A 14,644-nucleotide genomic window follows, 5' to 3' on the forward strand; every position below is an offset into this window, starting at 1 on the left:
AGGTACACGTATCTCAGCACAATCACGGTAGGTGTGGTATGAGAATATAAGCTCGTCGAAGTTGACCCTTTAGGATGTTCCTCAAGCTGAATCGGACAAGACTTGGTCAGCTGCTATTGCGCTTCCCTAAGGACTTCGTTATTGAGGGTCAGAAGGCTAGCGGGAAGGTACTAAGGAGTTTCTCGGAGGAAGTAGTCCTGAGGGTTTTTTTTTAGGTTACGCTGATTCATCCGGAGGTCATACAGTGCCCATCTACCCCTGTGCCGTTGGAGAAGGATATAGTACATGATAACACTACTGCAGATGATATGAAAATATCTGCCGAGTCAGTGAGTGTACCTCGTTATAGTCCTATGGGGTATACTGCTCTCAGCCATCGGGTATGGAAAAGAATGATACACAGGGCAACGTGTTCTCCCAAGCAGGAAGGAATTATTACGTAAGGAGTGGTATGGAAATAAATCATTCACGCGATATGATGGCGTTTAGGGCGATACAACGTTGGGCGTGCCTGGCAATGATGGCAGTACTCTCACTCTATCAGCAAGATCTGTTGGTTATTTGAAGAACTCCCGTCTAGCGGATCTCGGAATGGGACTTTCTGTGGATGTTTTGGGTCTGACGAAAGGTATAGTACAGCATGGTCAGGTAGGAAATGGTGACAAGAATGTAAGACACAATCCTTGTTTTGGGTGCTCATTATAGCTCTTATGTAGTTGTACATGGCACCACCACCACCACAGCAGCTGCCGTCGTCACCGCTACCATTGGTCAGTCCTGGGACAGCCCTAGGTTTGACACCGTTTTCCGCCCTACCGAGGTGAGGTCATCATTAAGTGTAGTACCTGAGTGGAAAGGTGTGTATAGGTCTATGGTTGAGGGTGTTCTCCGAACGCCAGCTCCCCGATAACGGGACCAGTTAGGCTTCTCACAAGAGGCGGCCCAACAACCCCGATAACATTTACGGTGAAGTTAACACCATTATCTCTATATGTCTTCCTCTTCGTACGTTACCTATTTCCTTTACATTTCGGAAGGATTTTTAAACTTCGACTATCATCACGCTCAATACTCTACCGAGCTGCGGTTGGTACCCCCCTCGAAAGAGCGTGTATTGTTGTTAAACGTTAGTGTTCGTCACCTTTGCAGTAGAGCATTATTATTGTCCTACTACTACTGCTGACGACCACCTCTGTCCATTTATGGTTCGCCGTTTCTGGTATCATTATCTCTCTGAGTGCTTTTCGTTGTAGACCGCTCATTTCTAACGTGTAGCAGCAATGGTAGGTATTGGGTACATAAGTTCACCTGAGATCCTCTCGATGTTTTTATGAGTTGTTGTTGTCCGCCGCCATCGAAGCCACTTGTCCTACGATTGTATGAGCTGCGGCAATGAGGGTTTTGGCACCGCCTTCTGGAGCTACTACCATTAACCGTCTTTTTCTCTCAGAGTTTTATTCATTGTCCTCATGCATTGTCTTCGCGTTGTTAATCCTCTTATTTGGCCCTTTTTTCTTGATGTACTTAAGGAATGATGAATTAGACAGCACACGACTGTTGGAGGGTATCAGGAGTAAACGATGTTGTGGTGATCAATCAGACTTTGCTCCTTGGAGTAGATAGAGATGAAGTGTCTTACTGTGTCATCATTTCAATACAGTACGGGTGGTTACGCTGTGTCCGAGGAATATCTGTCTTGGACCCAATGATTGGAGATTTCCGACACAAATCTAACTCATTCAATTGGCTAACTGTATGTCGAGGATGAGAGCGGGCCGGAGATCCGCGGTCCACCTCCCTCATCTGGGGCGCGCGCTAAAAATGTGAATATGTCGCTCAAGTGGGTAGCAGCACTGCGGTTGAATTGAATAATTCTGAGAGCAAAAGCAAGAGTTTTAGCAAGAAAGTTTTGAGTTGTTTCGAAGAGGGTCGTTGTTATGTGTAGCAGTTGGAATCGATTTCGTCTTTCTAACGTTGGCATGAGGCTGTTGACACACAACCTGATGATGTGCAATAGGAAGCAGTGCTCTGGAGGGTATCCACTTCGTATATGCCCTAAGGAGAAGGGGGATGTTGGGATGAAGGACTCGCTTGACGAGAGCTCACCAGAGCCCGAAGAGCCCCAGGTAGGAGAAGGTGAATATTTGTGGACCTCAGTTTAGTTGCAATTCAGGAGCGACCAGCATTCAAAGTGGAAGAGTCGGAGTTCAATCCAGACTTCATCCGGCACATGTTGGACAAGCTTGAGTGGGATGCTCTTGTGGCTACCCTTCCTCAATGCGAAGGCTTGACACAATCATTGCCGCCTAGTTACACGGATAGTGATAAGGAGGATGAGAACTTCTTGAAGGTAATGTTGTTGATGAGGGTGCGGTATGAGGGATATGTGAATTCTTAGGCTGTCCATGACGTAATAATAGACTATCACATCTTGGAGGCGGACCTGAAGTGCCCTAAGTGCGATAGAGTGTATCCTATAACGAAGGGCATCCCCAATATGCTCCTACAGGATGACGAGGTATAAGACTGCACTCCTGCTACCACCAGCGTAACCGTAGGAATAACGTTTACCATTCTATCCATCTTGAGTTGAGTCACACCTTGGGTTGGACAGAGGAATGGTGGTTACTGTCAAACGTATTGTGTGATAGGGTCCGTACCAATGATCGGGTCAGCTATTTTGCTGCTGCCCTTTGGGGTAGTCACTTCTGGAGACTGCATGACAGGTGAGTGAAGGTGTATTCTCTCATGAGATGGTGTACTATACGGGATGATTCTGGTAACTGTGAAAGGGATGAAGTGCAGCCGGAAGGCGAGGAATGGACATAGGAAGTCTACCTTGATGTGATTCCGATTCGAGTATTACATCAACTTGTGAAGGCTCTTGGTCGATAGAAGTACTAGAAGAGGGGCAGGTTGCAAGGACGAGATCTGTCAATGGGACGGTATCGGTTATGGGCGATCACTGATGTTGATGATGACGGCAGAAGGTGCTCTTGATATAGGAGCTCAGTGTGTTAGCGCCAATGGATGCTTCGGACGGACTAGGATCGATTTTCGCGTGGGGTCTCTCGTAGAGATAACCGTTGCCAAAGAGCTTTGTCATCCCCCTACATAGCCCTGGGGATAGGTGGTGTGCTCATGAAGCGGTAACCGTCGTTGGGTACTACATTAAAGGTGTGTGTTACGTCATCATCGTGCTTTGGGTGGTGTCAGTAGTTTCAATTCATGGGGGTAGTGGTGAATGTAGCGGAGGAGCTGCACCCTTGAGTGATCTAATGCATATGTCCTTGTGATGAGAGGCTTGTATCAGTGTGTGGAGTCTATCGTTGTTGGCCCTCGGGGATTCGGGTTAATCATAGCATATTTGATGATGGAACGATCATCCTGTCGTCATGTGCTGCTGCTGGCCCTCTACCTTTTGATGCTAGCAGTATTGACTGTGAGTGAGGAGACCGAGTATGCTATAGGAGCGGATATTATCGTGTGGATGGATAAAAGTAGTATCATTATCACTACCTAAGATGAAGTGTGGTACGGGTAGTTGTATGCTTGAGTACGCACAGAGCCATAAACCGATGGCTGTGACACGCCGATCCGTTCAACTCTCAAGCTCATATTACCGTTCCTTCTGACGTGATAGCAGTGTCGTGTGTTCTCTAGTCGGGCTTATAACACCCTCAAGAGACATACTCTACACTAAGCTAGGGTTATGTGAAGTGGGAGATGATAAGGACGGCAACAAGGGGTCGCTTAGCATTGGTGAGGAGATGGAAGGTCATGACTTTATAGAGAACCCGTATTTGGACATCAAGTTCGGCAGTAAGTTGCTGCATCTATCGGGCTCAAGATCTGCAATCGGTCATTCACGCAGAGAACGTCCCTGAGACTCCAACGTGTAGTATGGTCTTGACTAAAGAGCAGGTCGTATCTTTGAAGAAGGCGATCAATGATAACTACTGGTGATTCGAGAGGACTGCTCTTGGTGGAATTACGCCCTTCTTCCGATAGGTATGGTATGTATATTGATGACTTACCGGTTTGGGCTTTTCTTGGACAGCCGGGTAGTGGTGCTGGAGCTCTCTTGGAGGGTAGTGGAGGTAGTAGAAAGTGGTGGTAGCTGTAGTAGAGTACCACTCTTTTGTCAGTAAGTCATCGACCAGAGTCTATTTATACTCACAGGGAGTTCGTCATGCAAAAGAACGGTGGACAGGTACAGCTCCATGTTGATTTGCCTCACAAAGTCTAATTTTGTCGCCATTTTGGGATTGAGAATTCGTATTGAATATTAACTAGAGTGATCAGCGTATTGCCTCGGTTGATTGCATTATGAGGTTGCTTTGGACAGGATATGCTGTTGGTGTTCAGGTCTTCAGTGTAGATGTGATTCCTGGCAATCCAGTACCGTTGGTAGAGGGTACAGAGCTGAAGTTTACCTACTCAGTACAGTGGGAGGATACTGATAAACCGTACTCGTCTAGATTTGACAAGTACTTGGAAACCAACTTCTTCGAACATAAGGTGGTCTCGAGGCTTCGACTGATTGTTGACTGGTCGCCGCATCAGGTCCATTGGTTCTCTATAGTAAACTCTTTCATGCTCTGCCTATTCCTCATTGCTGTTGTGAGCATTATTCTGATGAAGACGTTACGGAGGGATTTCACCAAATATACCATGACCGAGCAAGAGGAGCTCGAGAGTCTGGACCGCGCGAGTAAGTGTTTGCTGATTACCAGGCACTAAACATGTTATAATCCGCAGCGGACGATTCGGGATGGAAGCAAGTACACGGGGATGTGTTCCGTCGACCGCCCTATCTGATGCAGCTCTCTGTATTGGTCAGCACAGGAGTGCACATCGCGGCTACAGTAGCAGGGGTGCTTATACTGGCTATCACCAATACGTACTAAGACCTATGGGTGGTATACATGGACATAGTTTATGTTAGATATTATCGACATCGTGGAACGACGAGAGCCTCGGCTGTGTTCATGTATGTGTTCACGACAATACTCGCGGGGTATGCAGGTGGCAGACTGTGAGTGCTCTACAGAGACTTTTATAGCTTGCGAGCTTGCTTTTTTGCAGATACCGGCAGTTTGGTGGTAAAACATGGAAGAAAGCGATGGCGTATCAAGTCCTCTTCCTACCAGCTGTACTCTGCCTTATGTTTATGGGTGTGAATACGACAGCATGGATAAAGGGATTAACCTATGCTATGCCTTTTAAGACTATACTCCTGCTATTCATGGTCTTCCTTGGGGTAAGAGAGACAGGCCTATGGGGAGAGGGGCTCTAATAGTTACTATTAAATCAACATCAGTATCTATCCAACTACCACTAAGTAGTATTTTTCCAAAATTCTCGTCGAGGGGAGTGAACATAGTAAATGACGAGCGAGTTCGATGGCAGCGTGCAGACAGGACGAGAACTAACTCGGTGTTCTTTCTCATCGACGAGAAACTTATATTTTCAATTGGTTATTAAGATGTTACTAAGATGGAAGAGTTCCGGAGAATGCATCAATACCTCTACCATATTTCAACAAGGAGTGGTATCGTAATTTCACAAGATGGCAGCCGTTTTCTATCCTCAGCGTCCTCACCAATTTTTATGTATCATCCTTGAGGGGTATCTAATGTTCCTGTCAGGTGTGCGTACCCCTCCATATGATAGGGACGCTGTGGGGTAGACGGGCTGCGGCTGATCGTAGCTTCCCTTGTCGAGTGCATCATCTTAAGAGGCCCATCCCCATCCAACGCCGATTCTTGATACCTGGTCTTGTCTTAGCAGCAGGTGAGCACAATGGACCTCTGTCGTGGCAGCAGTGCTCATCACCATCGTCATCGTCGTCGTGGTCAGGTCTGGTGCCTTTTGGATGCGTCTTTATCGAGATGTATTTTGTCTTTTCTAGTCTTTGGTCCTACAATAAGATCTACTACGTGTATGGGTTTATGCTGGCCATTCTTGGGCTTCTCACTATGGTCGTGATATGTGTATCGATAACATGCGTGTATCTCCTATTGAATAATGAAGACTATCGTTGGCAGTGGATGAGCTTCCTATGCAGCTCGAGCATCGGTGTCTATATTGCTATATACTCAATATACTATTACTATCATTCGACTCAAATGTCCGGCTTCTCCCAGTGGTTATACTACGTCTGTACTACCAGCGTAATATGTCTGGGAATGACGCTTTTTTGTGGAACTGTGGGGTACCTGGGGGCGTGCAAGTTCGTCTTTGCGATATACCGCAACATTAAATCCGACTGAGCTGGCTTGAGAGGTGATGACCATTTTTCAAACGCATTGGGGTGTTTGTTGTGATGTCAATATGGGAGTAGTCTCGTCGTGTAGGAGATCGTTGAGGCTTGTGCAATTCGTGTGCATCTACTATGAATGCTGCGGGTCTGCCCGAGCGTAGCATAACGGCATTGTATTTAGGCGACCATCTTCAGCATTCTCGGAGACGCTCATATCAGCTGTCTGTAGATGTCAATCGGGGTGTTCGTTACTTGGGAGGTTGTAGGGACCAGGTCTTGATGCCTTCTACAGTCTGTTAGCAAGTCTCTGTTGTTGCTCACTTAAATGTCACAGTCAGCGGCATCGGCTGCTGCCCGGTTGGCGCGTAAGTTGGATAAGTTCCAGCAGCATCGTCGAGATATGGAGAGGAGAGCTAGAGAGCTGTCGATGTAGGGTAGACTATTGGTGTTCGTGCCTATTGTACAGCTGTGATGGCATTTACGGTGGCAGGCTGGAGGAGCATGAGGCCGAACATAGACGGCTTATGAACCATGATGAGACATTGGCATATGAAAGGAGGAAGAAGAAATTGGTAAGCTGGGGTCTACTGTGAAGCGGCTGGGGTATGTGATAGGGTGAAGATTGATACGGGGATAGACTGAGCCGTTACAGTGGTGGTGGTGGTCTCAGGCTAGTGAGTGGGAGGATGCCCATCAGCAGAGATGGGAGGAAAGTCTTAGGAGCCGCTATCAGCGTGAGGAGGAGGATGCGAAGTTCAGGAAGGTCGGCGTAAAGGGAACTCCTGCTACTACGATGTTTGTTGAGGATACTAGCGTCTCTATGAGGAAGGGTTGGCAGCAGCATGTTCGGTGGGTTCTGGAAGTGGCGAACATGTTTTTGTATGTAGTCTCGGGCGGCAGCGGCTCGTGAGGCGGTGAGGAGGATGAGGAAGGCAGCAGCCCGAGATCTGTCCGCGACCATCCGGGACTTTGAGGATCGTCTTGGCTCGGCGATGGATGTTCCGGAGGATGAGAGTAGCCTTGAGGGCGGCTCTCTGATGGAGGCTATGAGACGCAGTAAGGCTGTTGGGAATGCAGCTCGTGAACGGAGCGATGAGTGGCGTAGGCAAGTGATGGTGACGGTAGGTGATCGGACCTCATCTGTATCTTTACCGAGTTCAGTCGATCAGATAGAAGAGGCGGATAGGAGCCGTATGACTGAGAATTGGACCCGACGTATGGAGGAGTGCGCGGTCCGTGAGAATTGCCGAGCCGAGGATGAGCTCAAGAGGACGGTTAGTAGGTTGAGTATGGGGTCTGTTATTATGTGTGTAGGTGTTTGACAAGATGAGGGCTTATGAACACTACTTGCAAAAGAGTGCTTCGCTCCGCCTGGCTAGGATTCGGAAGTACGAGGAGGAGCGTAAAGAGATGTTGGAGGGGAGAGAGATGGCGCTTGTTGGCGAGGCCTTGAGGAGCTTCAAGCTGAGGATGGACGTAGACGTTGCTGGGCTACTGTGCCCTGTTAATCTCGAGGTTGCCTTAGGACCATAGAAGGCAGTATCGCATGCTCAAGCGGCAGGCTCGAGCTTGTGGCAGTAGCAGGGTCTGCGATATGGTGGAGGCAATCCTCGAACAAATGCTATGTCTTGCTGTTAGTGCTGTTCATCATAGAGGTGGTACATGGAGAGGGAGGGTGTATCCTGACGTTGTCCATGTCGTTTTTTAGGTGTTATTGATGCGGGTGATAGCTTTATGGAAGAGGACACTTGGAGGGGTTGGACGCGTGTCTTTGTGGAGGGCTTGTTCCTTGAGAACCGCCGTGCAAATACACATGTACTGACTAGGACTTCAAATGTAGTGGCAACGTAGGAGCTCGGTGGACTCAGGTGCTCGCTCTGGATAGTATCGTGAGCCCTCCTGAGGTTAATGTGATTGAGGAAGGCGTGAGAGAGGAGTCCATGCAGCAGCTTGGTGGGATGCCTATAGCAGTTTCGGAGAGGATGAAGGTACTGAGGTGATCATGGATGTGTATTGGTGTTCCGCTGAGTAGGTCCATGGCCAGACAACGACTGAGGGGGAGGACCAGCTGGACAGGATGGACGTGGATGATTATATCAAGGGTCGGGGGAAGGCATGGTTGTTGTCGCCGGAACAGGCATCTGCTAGCAGGGTAAGGCAAAGTCTGTCGGCTTATTGAGCAATGGTGTTGTTTAGTACGTGCTCAAAACAGCTCTCACCGAGGTGTTCGGGGGAGGAGACGAGGACCCTGTTGCGGTGGCTCTGTGGAGGGATATCGAGGATGAGGAGCAGCAGGAGGAGGGGAAGCCTCGTAGTGACTTGGTCAATAACAGGCTGGCAGCCCTGGTAGAGTTCGTGTGCCGAACTCTACATCCTGAAAAGCTCACAAAGGAGAATGTTGCTGTAAGTATCGTCGTCGTCGTGATGATGGTGGTGCGCTCCTGCCCATGGGGCTCTGCTACGGTTCACGGTTGGACCGTACTAGGGCTGACACATGCCTGCTCGTTCTGTCAGCTCCTGCCAATGTGTGGTATTCGAGTCTTACTGGGCGGGAAGTACCTATCAGGACGCAGGACTCTAGCTAGAGGGTTGAAGCAAAGGTGGTTACCTAGTCGTGGTGGAGATCTCGATTGGTATTCACAGGTACCCGAATATGAGTATCATCGATGTGGACGAGCTGGTGGCGGAGTGCATCGATAGGGAAAGAAGGATTGATGGGTTGGAATACTGCAGACAGAAGACAATGGATGCGACGGTGAATGGGAGTAGTAGTAGTAGTTCATGGACCGGGCAAGTGGTTGAATGCTTGTGCCCCTGTAGGTTGTATCAGTGATGACGTTTACGTGGACATGATTGTAGCCAAACTCAATGATGTGTTTGCTGAGGAGATGGCTGAGGTGGGAGCTCAGGGATCCTAGATGGAATTGATGATGCGAGTTTGAAATCTCTTTCCGTTTTCCTCAGTCCCCTGGTACTGGTCCAGAAAATATACGTGGATGGGTGCTCATCGGGTTCCCGAATGATGGTACTGCTCTATTCTGACCCTTGGTGGTCGGGCCCATGGGGGCTATCCTCCTTAGAACGCCAGTTGACCATGCTCTCCCGTCGCCTTGCTGGTGTCGTCCCGCCTGACCATCTGGATGTGCACGATAGTCTTCTTGATCGTGGTAAGTAGCCCAGGAGGGCCGCACTGCTCACCGTCTGCAGTCCTTGACTTTGCTGGGAGCCCTCGGCCCTCCGCGATGGCACACAAGCATGATTGTGGTTACGACTTGAGAGCTGTAAGTGAACGCGGGCCTATTCGGCTGAAAGGTTAGTAGGTTATCGATGTTCCTAATGAGGAGCTCAGCAGGAGGGCGCTGGGCCGGCTGGTGGACCAGGATACTGGTGTGGTCTTCCACATACAGGTTGGTGGAGGGCTTGCTAACGGGTAGCAGGGTGGGTGCCCTTCTATCAGGCTAATCCGCCACCGATCGTTGCTGAGGCTGTCCGTAGAGCCCCTCCGGAGGTAGCGGCGCTAGTCCGTGATCTTGGCGGGGAATCGGGGACCAACATGTTGAGGGATCAAGTCTTGCCGTTGGATGCATCTCTGGTGAGTGTAGCTCCTCATCCTGGGAAAAGGAGGAGACCGTACAGCGCCGGTCGCTGAAGCTTATACTTATATCGACCACAATGACTGTTAACCCTTTTCGAGGCTCTCAAGATGGTGTTATCACTTGTAGGCACCCCCTGCAGCCGCGAGCCATGAGAGCATGAGGATGTCTCCGAAACGGCAGGTGGGCACCGTGCGAGGTGTTGTTATCAAGACTTTGTTAGGGGTATCGCATGTCCTTCGGCCGTACCCATCTCTATGATGATCCGATTTACCCTACCAGCACACTACCTCACCTGTAATGACTGTGCCTGCTGGTTGGTGTGACTCAGTGGCCTTCAGGTATCACGCCTTGGATGAGAGAGAGGAGGCACTCGAGCGAGCATCTGCCGCGATGGGTCGCCCTACGTTGCGGATCCCGTCGGGCACTCGGGATGAGGTTTTGGATAGGCTGTGTGAAGCTGTGGAGGTGAGTTCATGGTTTGCTGTTTACTCATGGGGATACATGCAGCTACTAATGATATTGTAAGGCGAGTGCCTAGCAGTGTGCGGTAGTTGTCAAACAGTAATGGTAGAGCACTACAACCTATACTATCCTCTAGGGAATGCGCATCGATAGACGCACTAATGGACATTGTTTCAGAAAGTTCGGCTGGACCGAGAAGGAACGGAGGTATCAAAGGAGGAGGAGGAGGCCCCACAGGTCGCTGAGGTCGGGAGGCAACTAGCCCCAGCAGAGATTGGCAAGCTTGTCCGTCATCAGGCACCCAGTGTTTTTTCATTGGTCGAAGCTCTGAAGAAAGTCGATGTTTGTACGATCCTGTACTTGGCACAGGAATGGGAGTCCGCAGTGGTCGGCCCCAAAGGCTCGGACGAGCAGTACAGACAGGTGGGCTCTCCTGACCAGCATCACTTCAACTTCAAATTGGCGGCTGCTCACTGTTCAGGCCTTCCGATGGATACGACAATGCAAGGACTGCCTCAGGCGCGGCCTCGCTGATATCCGGTAGGCGTGATGATGCGGGCATGGCGTTGGTTATGCTGCCCGAGTTGGTATGATTCTCAGATCGTTGGTGATACAACGGCTGGAGATGGTCGATGGTCGGCAGAGCGTTGTTAATTCCTTCATAGCTGACTTCAATGCCTTCACGGAGGAATATAGTGATATGTGTCGAGAGAATGAGGAGACTAAGGATGAACTGCACGCTCGTGTGAGAGGGAGAGCCCGTTACGATGGCGGCGCCCGTCAGCTCATTTTCTGTGTCGATAAGGTTGACGATGTCTGCGAGCGCCTAGTGGTGGAGTTCGTACATAAGAAGGTAGAGGCGGCCACAGAGCTCCGGAAGCAGGTGGGACCTCTTTGGGGGGGTATTATACCCCGGGTATAACCTCCTCGATGGTCCCTGATGGGTGGTAGATAATGGCAACGAGATGGGCGGAGGCAGTACTGACAACTATGGCTGCTGCCGTTCAAGCACTCTTCCGAGCCGAGTCGGTGGGGGGAGGCGGATTTGATTGTTGTTTCGAGAACTGGAGCGGGAAGTTCGGGAAGTCGATGTTTGTATAACCAGTACGGCTCTGTATGGTTATACATTATATATGTAGACAGTAGGCTTTGGGACTGCCGACTCAGTCTAGGCAACAGCTGAACGAGTTGTTCCCCTGTCGATTAGTACATCCATCTGAGAAGGTACGCGAGATATTACTATGCATGTCTGCTCCTATGCGATGCCTATTCCCTGGTCCTGCCCTCGGAGCACGGTGGCCCTGTTCTGCACGAGCTGAGTGATGGCGAGCAGCTCCAGGGTATCGACGTGCTAGGAGTGGACGATGAGACTGTGAGTGCTAGCTTCCTGTTATCGAATATTCCCAGCCTGCGACGGGTGATATGTTGTATTTACGACAATCATTATCGCAGATTGCGACGAATCAGGAGAAGGTCCGAGCCTTCCTCGACGAGGCTGCCTGTGGTGAGGGGGCTGATGGTGGTCGTACCGAAGTACTGGAGACCCCTGAGGTCATTTGGACGGCCTGCGAGGTTCGGAAGTGAGGCTCGAGTTGTTTCTTCGTGGAATAGGAGCGGCCGTTGTTCTTGTCTTGGGGAAGGGCCATGCAGGTACACCGTCTCGGAAGGTGATGATGGTGAAGCTAGAGGAGGCGAATGGACCTTCCCGTTCATCGACAAGTTGGAAGAGGCGGTCCGCAGGGCATCAGAAGCTGCACCTGCACAGTTGTCAGCATGGAAGGTGACTCACCGGGCATGAGCGTTGGTAGAGCTATACGTGATCTCTGCCTGGTCTCCCATGGGAGCTGAGTGTGGCGCTTAGGACCCGAGCAAGTTGGCAGACCCCGTACCCGACCCTAAGGCGGCCAAAGGTGGTAAGAAAGGAGGAGCAGCCCGGCAAGAGCCCATCGAAGTGGCGCCCCCACCAGAGGCATATATAGATTATCAGAGGGCTGTTCTCGAAGAGAAGGTATGGCCATGCGTCGACGAGCTCAAACCAACGCTCAGTTTTGTTGTTGTTATTGCCGTGGTGTTTCTCCCGTAGTTCAGTCGTATATTATTGTGTAATGGGTGGAATATGGTGGGGTCTTGAGCAGGTTATCCTGTCTACCAGGCTGACTGTACTCAAGAGGTGGGCTACTGAGCTGATGATGGAGGCTAACGATAGTGTGGAGAATACACTCGCTGAGGCTGAACGTTGGATAAGCCTACGAGGGTAGGTTGGAAATAGGGCATATGTAGCTGGCAGCGAGTAGGAATAGTCCTTGACGCGTCTTCTTTATGGGAGATGTTTGCCGATGGTTGGAAGTTGTTCTCGTGTTCTTAGGGAGGTCGAGATGGGAACGATCAAGGAGTTTGGAAATAAGGTGAAGAGCCATATTGAAGTTGCGGGTATGACAGTGTGTTCGAGTGTGAGGAATGTGTGTCGGTGTGGACTCAGGAGTTCCCAGAATACCGTGTCATTACACTTTACTCCCGACCTTGGTGATGATGCATGAGAATGTGTTGTTACGCGCTCCCATAGGAGAGCCTAGCGATTGATGGTGCTCATTGAGGAGTGGTATTGCGTGGATTCAATAGTAGCCGGGGTCGCCGCCGGTGGGGCACCTTACGCGTTGTGCGTTCTCCTCTTCCCATTACGCATGAGTTTAGTAGGGTGTGACACCAGTGGTGTCCTCTCGACCCGATTGTGGATCAAGGACTTTCGATACGCATTTCGATATTCGACTTGGGTGTTGTGGAATTCATGCCTTATGGCCGTACCATCACCGTGGTACAATTCTAGGCTGAAGTATTTTCCGAATTGAATATTTCAGCCGAGCTGATGGTGAATTCGCTCTATCCTTGAAGTTCGCTTTCATGAATTCTGTGAGCGTAAAGGGTCAGCAAGCGGCATCGACCGTAGCGACCAGACGACCACAGTCGAAGCATATCCCGAGGCATGCTATGGCGTGGTCAAAGCGATTGAGTGAGATAGTGGAGTGCTTGGAGAAGGAGTAAGGGCTCGGGGTATTGATCATTGGGCTCGTCGGGGTCTTGTTACGGCATGGATGAGATTCGACACTCCCAAGTAAAAGGTGATCTCAGGCGGACACCAGAATGGCAGATCGGCCTGGTCATACAGGATGTCTTCAAGAAGGGTGTTAGTTCGCCCTCGGCCATAAATCGCGTCCCTCAAGGAGTGCGGGATGCCCTCCAAGCTCGCCTAGGGGAAAGCTTGTCACCGCTACGAGTTCTAGAACAGTACGTGGATGCTCTCTCTGATTGCTGCTGATCTAGGCGTCTCTACTTGTGCTGCATTATGTTTGTCATAGGGGATCTGCCGACTTCGCTCACAAATTCCTGTTGGAGAGTCGACAGGATGGGGGCAAGATCGAGGCAGTAGGGTTGGACTTCCGCTCGCATACGAGTCTATGTGTATCCAGCCAAATAGGTGAGCACCCACTCAGTGATCATTCACATGGTTAAATATGTTCATGGCATGAGGAAACCCTTTCCGTTGTAGAGACCATATTTCAACTAACACTTGTTTTATACTTCAAAAACGTCAAAGTCCGAGGCTTTCGCGGAGCTTCGGCATGCCTTGGAGAATGTCGTTGTATGCTATGAAGATAATGAGTCAGTTGTCCGTGTGTGGTAGGTTGTGCCTTCAACTGCAGTTTCTGTGCTACGGGCAAGTTGGGATTGAAAAGGCAGCTCAGCGTGGACGAGATTGTTGGACAAGTTCTCATGTTCCGAGCCACTGGTGGGTACTGTTATCGTCGCATGTGTGGTATTGACAGACTGTGCTTGGCTCAGGAAATGTCGTTGATTCGGTATCATTCATGGGTATGGGAGAGCCATTGGCCAACCCTAAGATATTCAATGCTATCTCTGTCATGACTGATCCCCAGCTCGTGGGGTTGTCGACGAGACGAATGAGTATATCTACGATTGGAATCATACCCGGCTTGGTGAAATTGACAGAATTGCATCCCCAGGTATTCTACACCGTCACACGACTGTCGTTAAAACTGCCATGTCCCTTCTCAGGCGAATGTGGCCTATTCTTTGCATAGTCCCTTCCCAGAAGAGCGAGAGAAGATTATGCCTATTCAGAGGGTCTACCCTTTCGCCAAGGTAAGGCAGTGTATTGGTCGCAGTGGGAGGATGTTGTCGCTCAGGTGTTCGACGTTCTAGATGATCGTATTAAGAGGACTGGCAGGCGGATATGGATATCGTACTTGCTCTTGAAGGGTATCAACGATAGTGAACGGTGAGTGCCCATCCTCAGTATTCATCC

At 50.0% G+C, this 14,644-nt stretch overlaps 5 protein-coding genes across 5 annotated transcripts in view; all 5 read left to right on the forward strand.

Annotated features, from left to right (window-relative positions):
* Positions 1 to 74: 74 nt before the first annotated feature.
* Positions 75 to 879, forward strand: Pmar_PMAR003605 (hypothetical protein; the record flags this gene model as incomplete). Its single annotated transcript, XM_002784300.1, has 6 exons — positions 75 to 167; positions 216 to 329; positions 374 to 439; positions 490 to 643; positions 717 to 820; positions 868 to 879. The coding sequence occupies 6 exons, from the start codon at positions 75 to 77 to the stop codon at positions 877 to 879; spliced, it is 543 nt and encodes a 180-aa protein (XP_002784346.1).
* A 1,124-nt stretch (positions 880 to 2,003) lies between these two features.
* On the forward strand, positions 2,004 to 2,524 carry Pmar_PMAR003606 (Protein trm112, putative; the record flags this gene model as incomplete). The annotated part of the gene is made up of 3 exons (XM_002784301.1): positions 2,004 to 2,126; positions 2,174 to 2,350; positions 2,399 to 2,524. The coding sequence occupies 3 exons, from the start codon at positions 2,004 to 2,006 to the stop codon at positions 2,522 to 2,524; spliced, it is 426 nt and encodes a 141-aa protein (XP_002784347.1).
* A 900-nt stretch (positions 2,525 to 3,424) lies between these two features.
* On the forward strand, positions 3,425 to 6,275 carry Pmar_PMAR003607 (conserved hypothetical protein; the record flags this gene model as incomplete). Its single annotated transcript, XM_002784302.1, has 11 exons — positions 3,425 to 3,500; positions 3,664 to 3,822; positions 3,875 to 3,962; positions 4,012 to 4,100; positions 4,349 to 4,521; positions 4,567 to 4,714; positions 4,762 to 4,903; positions 4,949 to 5,038; positions 5,089 to 5,263; positions 5,652 to 5,796; positions 5,863 to 6,275. The coding sequence occupies 11 exons, from the start codon at positions 3,425 to 3,427 to the stop codon at positions 6,273 to 6,275; spliced, it is 1,698 nt and encodes a 565-aa protein (XP_002784348.1).
* Positions 6,276 to 6,590: 315 nt separating this feature from the next.
* Pmar_PMAR003608 (hypothetical protein) lies at positions 6,591 to 12,850 on the forward strand (the record flags this gene model as incomplete). The annotated part of the gene is made up of 30 exons (XM_002784303.1): positions 6,591 to 6,694; positions 6,756 to 6,837; positions 6,936 to 7,034; positions 7,153 to 7,386; positions 7,435 to 7,539; positions 7,580 to 7,741; positions 7,791 to 7,920; positions 7,974 to 8,080; positions 8,134 to 8,253; positions 8,298 to 8,417; positions 8,462 to 8,668; positions 8,780 to 8,865; positions 8,909 to 9,030; positions 9,086 to 9,162; positions 9,586 to 9,672; positions 9,723 to 9,857; positions 9,988 to 10,041; positions 10,082 to 10,155; positions 10,200 to 10,326; positions 10,501 to 10,746; positions 10,805 to 10,863; positions 10,924 to 11,206; positions 11,275 to 11,348; positions 11,548 to 11,695; positions 11,776 to 11,903; positions 11,974 to 12,103; positions 12,185 to 12,331; positions 12,459 to 12,577; positions 12,689 to 12,761; positions 12,803 to 12,850. 30 exons carry the CDS (start codon positions 6,591 to 6,593, stop codon positions 12,848 to 12,850), a joined length of 3,687 nt encoding a protein of 1,228 aa, XP_002784349.1.
* A 371-nt stretch (positions 12,851 to 13,221) lies between these two features.
* The window catches only part of Pmar_PMAR003609 (conserved hypothetical protein), a gene marked incomplete at both ends in the record, with an annotated part of 1,641 nt that continues 218 nt past the window's right edge, over positions 13,222 to 14,644 (forward strand). Inside the window, 7 exons of the mRNA XM_002784304.1 lie at positions 13,222 to 13,358; positions 13,450 to 13,605; positions 13,677 to 13,795; positions 14,003 to 14,107; positions 14,161 to 14,342; positions 14,395 to 14,481; positions 14,526 to 14,617. Coding sequence (XP_002784350.1) covers positions 13,222 to 13,358; positions 13,450 to 13,605; positions 13,677 to 13,795; positions 14,003 to 14,107; positions 14,161 to 14,342; positions 14,395 to 14,481; positions 14,526 to 14,617 — 878 coding nt within the window. The remainder of the gene's footprint in view (positions 13,359 to 13,449; positions 13,606 to 13,676; positions 13,796 to 14,002; positions 14,108 to 14,160; positions 14,343 to 14,394; positions 14,482 to 14,525; positions 14,618 to 14,644) is intronic.

Source organism: Perkinsus marinus, assembly GCF_000006405.1.
Source record: "Perkinsus marinus ATCC 50983 genomic scaffold scf_1104296935302, whole genome shotgun sequence".
NCBI lineage: Eukaryota > Perkinsozoa > Perkinsida > Perkinsidae > Perkinsus > Perkinsus marinus.